General features: G+C 40.0%; 1 protein-coding gene across 2 annotated transcripts in view; it reads right to left on the minus strand.

Moving 5' to 3' along the window:
- Window positions 1-3016: 3016 nt before the first annotated feature.
- The window catches only part of LOC109964648 (metabotropic glutamate receptor 7-like), a 55196-nt gene continuing 45676 nt past the window's right edge, over window positions 3017-12536 (minus strand). Inside the window, exons 9-10 of one of the 2 annotated variants that reach the window (XM_020608107.1) lie at window positions 7296-7548; window positions 3017-4041 (exon numbers count right to left, since the gene is read on the minus strand). In XM_020608107.1, coding sequence (XP_020463763.1) covers window positions 3923-4041; window positions 7296-7548 — 372 coding nt within the window. In that variant the 3' untranslated portion in view covers window positions 3017-3922. Of the gene's footprint in view, window positions 4140-7295; window positions 7549-12536 lie in introns of both variants that reach the window. The other variant, XM_020608108.1, reaches the window with a different exon arrangement.

Here is a 12536-nt window from a genome sequence, read left to right on the forward strand (position 1 = left end):
TTTCTCTTTAGGTGTTCAGTTTTCTTTGAACAGCAAACCATGATTTGTGTGGGATGTGGAAATTCATTGTTTATGCCATGCTCCTTGAAATCAAGGGCTTAGCTCTCTAGTTAAATTTCACAGCCAGCCACCACTTCGCTCTGTCAACTCTGTCAACTCCTGTTTAAACCGCACATGATCTTCCTTGGTTTAAATACTCTTGGCTTTTGTCTGTGCCACAAACCTGAGCCGTGATTCAATGTTAAAATTGCACTACTTTATTTTATACAAGTGTAACAAATATGAATATGTATGCCAGCACTTAGTACGTTTTTTCTTCTCCTTGAATGCATTTTTCTGACAGGAAAAATTGGAGGAAAGCAGCAGATTAGCGCACCTACTCAGCTGCAAATTCTGAAGAGCATTCGTCTCACTCAGTCATCTTAATAACACAGCAGTCAATTAAATCCATGAAGTGAGAGATGCAATTTTCAAATGATCATTAACAGGGAATGGTGGAATTAGAAGTTTGGATATCAAAGAGATGGGAGAGGGAGACAGTGACAGAGGTGTGGAGGCAACACTAAATCCCCCAGCAGACGATGAGTGAAGATACAGGAGGTGACTGAGCTAATTGTGTACTGTCACAATCTATATCTCTAACAACTGTCAAATGAGCAAATTTCACATGTATTCTCTCCACCCACCCACCTCCCTGAGGAGTAAAATTGGTGAGAGAGAAAGAGAGAGGGGGGAGGGAGGAAGGAATAAATACCAGGAGACACTAATGTGATGAGAATGATGCCTGGTCTCTTCCGCTGATTAAAAATGCAATAACGCTGTGACACACACACACACACACACACACACACACACGCTGTGCAGCTTAAGCAGGGCATGGTGTAGCACTGTGGACCCACAGATAAGACATGGCATTCAGTGACCACTAGCTAATTTATTCACTCTGAAAAAAGGCGCTGTATCTTTTTCTTGGGTCTCTCATGGAAAAACAAACAGTATTTCAGCTGTGGAGCCTGTTCACATAATTCCCTTCTGATCTTCCTCCAGATGATTATTAGTGTGTATGAGGAGATGCGGATATTATGATTCATGTCTCACCAATTACTGTCTTGCTGTACCACTACTGTAATTATAAAATCTTACTGTCACCATATGCTGGAAACAGTAAGTGGCCTGATTTCTTGAGACCTGAAGAGACACAGAGGAAGGAAAAGATGCTGATAAACAAAAAGCATCATAAGGAGGTTTTGAGTACAGCAGGGAAAAATAAGGAGAGTGCACAGTGTCTTTATCCACCCTCCCTTATATCAGGCCTCGGTTGGTCACTGACGGGAAGAGATAAGGTTTCACTCAGGCTAGAGTTGGGTAATTGGACATTTATGGAGAGATAGGAGAGCCCAGAGCCCAGGAGCCATCAAACAGAGCTAATCTAGACTCAGCATCAGTAAATTGTCTGTGAAAGAGCGTATCAGGAGTTCTGACAAGATAAAGAATGCTCCCCTCAAAGGCAAAGTGACATGAAAACTCAAGACAGAAGAAAGCCTGAGCCTTTGGTGCTGGGACTTCTACATATCACATGAGGGGTACAATGAAGAGTATGTTTCATAGATCAGCAGCGTCACCTTGTCATCTAAACCAGGTCAGGCAGGTGGGGACGCTTCTGAAAACTCTGTAAATAGACAGCTCTTAAAAATCAAAACTCTTGACAAGCACACACTGTAACAGTCTATAAAATCCGTTGTTCAACTTCAAATGTTCTGTGCATCACATCCTGCGTCTGACAGTCAGAGTTTGAAACATTTAAGTCCTCCTGGTGGAGTGCCACCAGTCCACCATCATTAGTTTCCATCCTCTGATGTTTTCCCTGAAAGAAACTGCTGCCTACAGAACAGGTGCGCTCTGAGCAGGTGGCTCTTACGTAGGAGCCTTGAGCGTTTGGAGTAAGCCATACCTCACGCTATTTTAGGCATGTAAAAAAAAACTTCTCAGCATATTATGCTTAGATTTTTTTTAAATATATTTTTCCTGCATTTCAAAGAAGTTTTCTTTTCTTTATATCAAGATCCAGAATGCTGCGCTTGAGCTGTTTAGTGTGTACTTTCTTTTTGCTGAGCAGCAAATCTAAACTGTGTTCAGCGCCTACTGATTACTTACACAAAGACACTGACACAGGCAATTAATTTGGTGGGGGAGAGACTAGTCTTAATTGGGCATAAGTGGGATTTTTCTCGTTCGTGTGCAACAGAAAATGACAGGCTGTGCGTACTGTATGAGAAGAAAGAGAACGTCTGGTCCCACAGGAGCTGAGAAAGATGCTAGACAAATGGAAAGAGAAACAACAGAAAACTTGTGTGGGTAAGGATCCCTCTCCTCAGTTTTCCCACCTCTCTCTCTCTCACACACACACACAAACAAAAAAAGAAGAATCAGCATCTCTTGGTCATATATCATTTCCCTGTGTAACAGCCTAGAGGGAGACACTTACCAGGTGAAGAAACAGAAATCTCTCATGTATGGCCTATTTATGTTTTTATATCATAATCAATATTGAAAATAGAAACATTATGTTTGCAGGCACAGAAATAAAAAATGGTTAGCTCGTAAAAGCCTGGTCATCAGCAGGACAAATTGATCTGACATGTTCTATTATTCATGTAGGGGTTTGCTGCTGAGGCTTGGAAGGAGCCACGAGAGCAAGCGAGAGAAACGACGGATGGGACAGAGAGAGCAAAGGGCGGGGGAAAGGAATCAGCTAGTGGACATAGTCTGCTCTCATGGGGTCGCATCTCCTCTGCATGACAGCACTGCTCAGTGGGCTCGCTAATGTGCCCTGTCATGGGGCGAGACAGTAAACAAACACATGACATTTCTTTCAGCTCACAGAAACTCGATGGACAACTCATACAACATGCTGTACACTCTCTGCAAAAAAAAAAGAAGAAAAACACTCTTCCACAAACAGACACATACACACAAATAAAAATGATATGCTGTCTGGGTTAATTGTATAAAAGATAACAAAGTGATTTTATTACATGTTCATAATTTGACAGACATTACAACGTACTTGCGTGATTGCTTTGATATGAATGTTTCCCACACCGTTATTAGGCATATTATACCCAGTACGGAACTATATAAAACAAACATGCTTGCAGATACAGGGTGGGGTGGGAAGGAGGAGTCGGGCGCTAATTCAACAACAGATTAAAGCCATACTCTGTCATTTCATGAAGTTTAGTTCTAGTAAAGAAACAAATGGCAGAAGGATGCTGAAGCTCATAATCATTTTCAGAATTTATTTCTTTTTTCTTTTCTTTTCTTTTCTTTCTTTTTTTTTTTTTTTACATCAAATAGAACAAACATACATTGGCACATGCAAAGTGAACACTTTGTGGTGCTTTTTCATTATCATTCAAATCCGATTAAACAAAGACTGGATATCTAGTTTTGTACTCCAAACAAGAAAATACTCTCAAATATTTACAAAAAAAATATATGTTTACAATGCCCATCACTCTAACATAATGATCATCTGGGACTGATTGGAATTTATTTTGGTCAAACAAAATACTATACTGTATGTGACAGACTTGCTGTTCAGGGTAGTTAAATCAACTTCAAGAGGCACAGAAGAAAATCACTTAAAAACCATACAAAACAGAAATCAGACAATGGGAACCCCAAGAGAATATGGCTTTAATGACATTTCAAAAGAAAATATCTTGAAAGCAGATCCACTGTCCTTTGTTTTTCTCTTCTTTTTTTTTTGCCGGCATCATTCGTAGCGACCCCTTTCAACTGACATGTTGTTCTTTGTTGGAGTGAAGGGGACCACAGCACAAGCTTTAAACCTACAGTCTGGTTCTGGAGGCCGACCCAGCCACACTGACCTGCAGCTGTGCTAGTTCTCTGTCAGGACTCATGTGTCAGGAAGGGATGAAGTTTGGATACTATCCACAGTCCTGGAGTGCATAGGTGCTGCAGGTGGTGCTGGGATGCCTGCGCTCTCCCTCCTTGCTTCCTCTAGAGCTCCCTTCCCTTTTTCAATCACAGATAACAAAGAAACAGCATTCATTTTCAAGCAGATCAGATCCTGAGGTTGTTGTAACTCACATATGTTTTCTTGGTTGCTTGACCTGAGAACAGAGTAAAAAAGATTAAGATTTACTTTGAGCCCTGGTAAAAGAGGACAGAAGAAAGCAGCAAAGACACACCATGCCTTCTTATTACCAGCTGTGTGCAGTAGGTAGCAATATTTTCTGGCCTAATGTATCATTTCGACTCACGGTGCCCCCGTGTAGTCTTAGTTTCTATTTTCAGATGTTAACTAGTGATAAAAAACACACACAACACAAGTGGGCACCGAACAAATGGTAGGGCATGCGATGTGATCCCAGTCTGGATTACCATGGAAACATATCTGAATGTGGCTGAGTGCCTATGTGCTGTGTGTGTTTGTGCGTCCTCTTGATTATCTATCGTTGTGAGATCCAATTTGAGTTTCAGAGCTTCAGAGTGAAGGTGCTGTTTGTAAACAGAGGTCCTTATGGTTTTGTCATGACTTGTTCACAAAGCTGTTTAAATCTGGAGTTAGGTTTAATCTTTGGATTAGGTTGGTGTATGGGTTCCTAGGACTGGGATAAGTGGAGCAACACAAAGTACAAGTGTGTACAGTATGCGTGCACATACTGTGGTGGAAAAGGTTGATGTACATTTTCTTAATCATAGATGTACTGTAGATTCTCATTCTACTGCTTTAATGTTGCTATGGCTACAAACTCCCATGGGCTAAGCAATTAAAGTCGCACCATTTCTTTTTACAGCTGCATTTTGTAGTCTGGGCCAGCAAGGATGATGAATAAAACATTAGTAAATGTACAACAGAGTCTTGCTGGTAACCGTAAACAGTTACCAGTATGATCAGTCATTCTGATGCAAGACACCGAGTGTGCATGTGTTTGCTTCTGAGAATTGAGACTGAGACATCAACCTACGCTAGTTTCTTCTTTTTAATACTGACAGCTGATTATTATTCTAACCCCATAACTTTCTTATATTTTGTCCTGCCATTTGTTAGGTCGTGTTTTATACCACATTGTCAGTGTTAATTAAGTGAATTCTATCTGAAAAGCATCAAGGTATGCACGCACGCCTTTTTTGGTTCATTTATATTAGAAAAATAGTACGAGACAGTGAGTCATGTCCACATCTCTGAATTACAGGGTAGATCCTCCTGTCTCTGAGAGGTGTAATCATGAAGACATTACACCAGTGGACCTCTGCAGAACTGTTAATGGCCTTAATCCCATGAATCATCTGATAAAAGCCGGAATGGGGGGGGGGGTGGGGGTGGGGGATTGACGGACAATCTGCAGGGGTTGGTTGAGGTACAGTTCAGATTTTGGGGTGGTCATGTGCATAAATACACCATTAATAAATGTCACTCCCAATGCAAGGGCAAGAGGAGGAGAGAGTGCAAAGCGAGAAGACGTTCATGTCAGAGAGACAGAAGGTGAGAGACACACAGAACAGATGACACAGTGCACTTTGGGGAAGGCTTCCCACAGACTGCATGCCCTGCTTGGTGACTTTTGATGTGCTGCTGTGACAGATGTTAAGGTTTCGCCCTCCGTGCAGAGCACTGTATGTATTTGCTTGGTGAGCCACATGTGTGAGAGGCAAGGATATGTCCCCCATCCCCTTATACACTTGCATCAGTTTTCTGACTTATACTGTGTGTGCGTAACTCAGACTTTGAGTCAGACACTGATACACACATTGAAAAACTACATGCACAGATACACACCCAGAGTTGTACGCATACACACATACACATATACACAAGCTTATTCGGCTCATGACAGTTGAGTGTGACAACTGTTGGGTATTTGGAGAAATTCCCAGGAAAATCTGTCATCTCATAGGCATAATTCAGAGGGGTTGAGGAGCTGGTGCACCTGTGGGTGCCATGATCTTTCTATGTGATTAGAGGTGTTGCGGGACAGGAGGCCTTTGGAGCCTGTGATTTGCATGAGCTGTCAATCATATCTGTCTTTATCCTGACAACTAAACAGGAGCAAAGAGCTTCCATGGCAACACTGGTTAAAATTCAGCTTTTGCAGTTTTTTCTAAAACCTTTCTGTTGGTGTTTCTCATCCAAATGAAACATTATATCACCTACAGAAACTAGGGAGGCATGTACAGTAAGTTTCCCTACTTATACCCAGTATTATCTTTGCTAACAAGATCATGGTTACTGGTATGAGTAATACACAGCTACAGAGGCCGATTATCTTCTTCCATTCCTGGCACCAAACCTGTTTGGTTTTTTTTCTCAGATCTCTGCACAGAGCAAGTCCCCATCTTCTCTCATACTCTCTGCCATAGACACATGCATGCCTGCTAAAGTTCTAACTATTTATCACTAAAACAACATAACTGGGTCCATACCAGGGCATTATATATACATTTTAATCAAGTAGCCATGGAATTAAATGATTGGAATTAGACCTTTCAGCACAAAAAAGCAAAACTGAGAAAGGTATGACAAAGAATAGAAAGAGACATCATTTACCCTGTTTGGGAAAATAAGATTTAAAACCAATCAAAACCTCCACTGCACAGATTACAGTGTGTAGAGTTTAACTCCTGGGTCTACTTTGTGGTTTGTACTGTATCGCAGCCTAATCTCTATAAGCACGATCAACTTATTGAAAACCAACAAGACAGAGTCAGTGTGTCAACTGTAACTCACAAAATTAATGTGTGTGTGATGCTAACTTTGATAGATACTACACACAACTTTAGTTAGTGTGTGACCAAACGTGTTGTTTTTTAAATTACTATTATACTGTAAGTCGCTGGCTATTGCATTCAGATTTTTGAACTAGTAAAAGTAAATGGTAAAATAGATTATTAGATAATATATCAACCCCTAATTGATAACAGTTTATGACACTATAATGTAGATGTAAGCAGATGGTGCTTAGTAGTATTTAATTGATGTATTTAACAACTGTAACTCCTGTGGACACCTGTAAGCTGTATAAACACAGAATGTGTGAAGAAATATTACACAACTTTATAACTGCATATGTTTTAGTGTAATAGACACCATTTATTAAGTATTTGTATACTGCTTATAAATGCTTAATACTTTAGCGGGAGTAAAATTTTTACCACTTTAGAATCTAAATGTATTTTTTAACTAAAAGCCTTGTGATCTAGTACAAACAAGAAGGAGCTTGGTTCATGGTGTGAATGTGTTGTGTTTCTCTCACTGGGCTACTTACTCATGGGGTCAGCAACAGGGTTCTCACACAGTTCAGTCTTAGCCTCTCCATTGGGCCTCTCGCTGGGCTTCTGGGACAGCCGTGATGACATTGTGGCAGCTGTGACCACAGCCTTGAAGCTACGCTTCCTCTTTTGTACGTTCAGCTCAGGGTGGAAGATAATGATGTACACCTTGGGCATGTAGAGCATGCCCAGTGCTACTGAGGCACTGAGGTTCATGGAGATGGTCAGGGTGGTTGTCTGGATGTACAGCTGGAAGGAAGCACAGGAAGGTGAAAGGTGATTTTAATAAAGACTAAATAGGCAATTCTTTTGTATGTGATATGAACTTTAATTTGGCAGCTCTGTGAGTTGAGACCAGTATTTAAACCTTTGTCAAGAAAAATGAGGGATGATGGCGAAACAACTGTGGCCAGTTACAGAACGGTCACATTGTTGAGCACAGTTATCAACTGATAACATTTTAGCATCAGGAGAAAAAAGGTTCATAGCTTCTTGTTTTTTGTTTTTTTTTCAGTCCTGGAATGAAGAAAAATCTGATGACATAAGGATGTCATTAAGGCTTGTTTGATGAACTAGTATAATACAGAGCCTCTTGATAATAACTGATAATTCAACTCAGTGATAAAATTCTTGTTGTGATGACCGAACATTATTATCAGATACTAGGTGATCTTGATATTTGCTCTTGGGACAGAGGCAGTCGTGCATACACTATTATAATCCAGCAGCATTTGTTAAACTCTGACCTGCAGCCAAGACATTCAAGCATATTAAAGCCAATACCTGAACCATGATTTTCAAAAAAAATGTCCCCACATGGCTTCCTTTTTACTAGTCTGTCCACATACACACCACTCTGCTGGACGAGAATTTTGTTCACGACATGTTTCTGTCACCTTTCTTTTCTCTTCATTTACAGTATGCTTTATCTCTCCACTCAAGCAGTCATCAGTCAATTCTGAAGCCTTTGAGCTCCTTATTCCTCCCCTACAATTCCTGTAGCCATTCCCATTTTAATATAGATGCCCCTAGAGTACAATAAGAGACCTAAGTATGGACTAAGGACACTTCTGCAGCATACAGCAGGTCTGTGTTTTTTCTGCAGCTTTGAACACAGTAGAGTATGTAGCCTGTTAAAGGCTCTTTAAGTGTTGAGTGTTGAGATCATTCATTAGACTGTCATTCATGTGTGCCTTACACAGGTACCTTGTCTTAAATGCTTTCTCCACAGCATTCCTTTTCAGAAGTTACATAACACCTTTCACCTCGTAAAATATTAATATTGAGATTATATAAACCAGAACACATTAGGTTAATGTGAATTATATAATAGAAACTTCAATAACATGTAGTGATTCCACTAAGTGGTAGTGAAGTCAGTAATTCTGCAGACATGCAAAAGCCTATTGCTTCATTTTAAGGGTCTTTGAGGATCACTTCAAGGGAGTATATTATTGTTTCAAGAGCAGATTGCCACCGCCTCCTCAGTAATCTACTGCACTTGAAAGCATCAGATGTCATTTTACTGTATATGCTGCCTTCCAGTCAGCCACAGGTAATGCAGTTTGGGAGAGAATACAATTGTAAACACATTAGCCACTACAGTGTATCTGCAGAGCAGTGAAATGCTCACTGATTCAGTGCAAGGAAGAAATGTCACCATTTGCATACTGTTTTTCTTGGTAAATAGCACAACTAAAGGTAATTTCTCTCATACAAGACAGACTCATTTACATATCAGTCATGACTTTGTCTCACCGATCACACTAAACTGCTTCTTTCCCTCTCTATCCTCTCCTGTTTCCCTGTGGTGCGGCATCACAGGCAGTGATCTGGCTGGTGCACCATGTATTAATGACTGAATGAATATCACAAGCGCTCTTGGTGCACTCCGCTCTGAATCACGCCAAGCTGGCAAAGAATGGAAATTGTGTGTCTTCTCTAAGTGTCTGAGCTGTCTTTATGATTAGATACTGGGGCCCTTCGTAAAAGCATAGCAAGGAATACACATGACATCTAATATAATAATAACCAGATAATCTCCGCCCCGTGCTCTGCTCCCATGTTTGGTAGTTGGTAACCTGTCTGGTATCCATAGCAACACTATGGAGTTTGGTGAGAGCAACTAAACACAACTGGAATAAGCTTTTAATGAGATTCTGATACCTCAGACGCTGCAACGCTGACCCTATCAGAGTTGATTTATTGACCATGCAGGAGAGTTGATTCGGTAGCAAGCGCACAATAAGCATTAGGTGCATGTTCACATTTGTCACATGCAAGCAGAAACACTCACGCACAAAGAAAAATGTGTAGGTATGTAGGATTTCACTCCCTCTAATGCAACTACACAGCTATGCACAACCACACACACACACCAAACCAAATCGTTTTCTTATTATATCTAATCATAGAGAAATGGTTTTCCATTAAGCATCTCTATGAGCCTGACCCACATTCAAAGCCCCTCTCACCCACCACTCGAATGTTTAGCTTGTCATAAAACATTCATTATTAATTGCCATTGCTTTAACATAAATAAATACATGAAGCCATTTTCACAACTGCTTGGCAACTCTCTATTTATAGCTGCAGTAATGATTTATTAACGCCCTCATCAGGAATCAAACACTTACTTTTAAATTATACATCTTATTGACAAACCTTCCATTTGGACAAAAAACTGTCGACGCTAATTCTCATAATCATACTCACCAGGGATATATTTAGTGCAAAGGCAATTTAATTGGATATGGTTGAGTACTATAAATGCCCACAATGATTGAGGACTTGATTTAGTAAGTCACAATCAGGATGCTCTCTGCCCTGTTATGAGAAAGCCTTCGATAATGGATCCGGAGGATTTGCAGTCTCCTATCAGCTACAGTAGCTGGATGTCTCTTGTTGTTTTGGATGGCCTACTTTCTTCCCATTTCTTGCAGTACAAAGCCAGACAGAGTGGCTTTGTGCTGCAAAGCCCTGTTCCATACTGGAGACACCGCTTTCTGTGTAGATGGTCATGCCTGTATTCTAGAAGACACAATTAATAATCAAAGAAATCTTACTGACATTTTTTGTTTACAGTGGATTTTATTATGTTATGTTCATACTGAGGCTCTAATGAGGGACCCATTTATCAAGCAACTTACAGCTGGTGTAGGGAGGAACACATGCGATTTCTGCATTAACCAATATCCTCACAATGTTGCACTTTTTGCACATGGAAATCAGTGATGATTCTCTCAGAACCAACAATTTGGGCATATCAATCAGTGCACATCAATGCTTTATCTTTTGAGGCAAGGCAATAAAAGTAAACTTGTATGTGCATGCCCCTGGCTGGATGTCAGCTGTTTATTTGTCATAAAGAGACAGATAAATAATTATACTTACAAAAACAGAGAATTAGGATATTTACAGAAATAGATTGTCCCCCACACGCAGGGAAGATTATATTGTTCTTTGTGGAGTGTTGCAATTCTGAACTATAGTGTACATGAAAGATGTACAGTAACACTGCTATAGTAGTGAAACTGTTTGATTGGTACAGTAGGATAACGACAGCCAATCCATGTGTCATTGTCATTATACCTGGAATGAAAATGTGTGTTTTGGTCAGATTTCATTGGATGGTCTCATCAAAAGGCATGACACCTTCAAGGACAAGGGAAACTAATTCACTTTTTGCTGTAGCTCTGGTCGCTGCTCGTAGCTTTTTGCAGGGGGTTGCTTATAGGTTGTCACACAGAGGAGCAGTAAAATGACCTTTTAACTTTCTAGGCTGACTTTTTTCTTCACAGTGTGGTCTTGCTGTACACCTGGCTGATATCTGATCACAATGCAAGCCTGACCACCTCCACGTAGTCTGGCTGCTCCCATCTTCTTCAGATCGTGATGCGTTCTGTGTTATTGATATCCAGATAGGATATCCAAATACAGAAAACATGTTAATTCCAAGTGTAAATGGAGTAAACATCTACTAAGTAAATGGCATGGTGATATAATTATGAGCTTTAAGCTAGTCATTAAACCCTCTCCATATTTCTTTTGAAAGCTCTTACTTCCATTACTATTCATCATGCACAGCTAATAACATCTGTATCACACTGACTTGACTCTCACACACTAAACTTTCCCTCAGAGTAACACGAGCAAATATTTGGAATCAGCTTTGACAAACCTACCCCTGCACACTGATGGTGTTCATTTTTATTTTGTTATTTTAAGTGCAAATAAATAAATAAAATAACCAGCTAACCAAAGTATTTTGGCATTAACGTTTTGAGTACAGTACATAACTTGGTTATATTTTTTGCCTATGCACCATAAAGTATCACTATTTTCTGAATTTCAGTAGAACTGAAAACTATGATAAAGTCATCTTCGGTTCTACTTTGCAGCTCTGAGTGATGTGAAATGTCTATGTCACATCATTCCCGCTGGATAAATAAACGCAGGCTCAGGTCACAGTGTTTCCTTCGTCTTGGTGTTTAACATTGATTTTGAAATATACCACATTGTCTTGAACAGCTGTAGCTTTTCCCTGCGAACTGCCTCAAGTGCAATCTGCACAATAAAACAACTTACTGGCAGGGAAACTTCACTTAATATTATATTTTCAAAAGACTTCACATCTTTGCAATTTGTGCCAGGTCTAAATCCTGTCAGGTGCAATTGTTTGCAGGGAGACAGGAGGAATAGAAGCTGCAATTTTCATTTTATCTTCTGAAAGCTGGAATGAATAAGGTCTTGCCAAGTGTGCTTAGTTATTGCTAATGACACTTGGCAGCACAATCTGTGTTCAAGAAGTTCATGTGGGTACAGGAGACATCTTACAAGATCCTAAGTGCTTTTCAGACATGTATTGAGTTCCAGTATGTAAGTTTTCATGACAAGATGTTCAGCTTTAAGTGTTTTACTAGAAAAAGTTAATGCCTCAGGAAAAATGTTTCATTATATCATTGCTCTACTCTTTTGAACTGCAAGAAACGTTCTGTTTTTTTGTCAAGGACATTATTGAATAAGAAAGTTCTTGCCTTTAGTGACTGCATCCCTTAAATCTATTTGCTAGTTCCTTTACTCATATAAAAGTTACTCCTGGTCCTGAAATTATTTTAAACGTCAGCTGGCCTGAGGACAATTGAATTTGGATGCTGGTGATATCCACACTCATTAACTTTGACTGAGCACATGCAGGAGGGCATGCTCTGTGATCTTGTCTTACCATTTTCGCATGG

This window comes from Monopterus albus, unplaced genomic scaffold, assembly GCF_001952655.1.
Source record: "Monopterus albus unplaced genomic scaffold, M_albus_1.0 scaffold91.1, whole genome shotgun sequence".
Classification (NCBI taxonomy): Eukaryota; Metazoa; Chordata; class Actinopteri; order Synbranchiformes; family Synbranchidae; genus Monopterus; species Monopterus albus.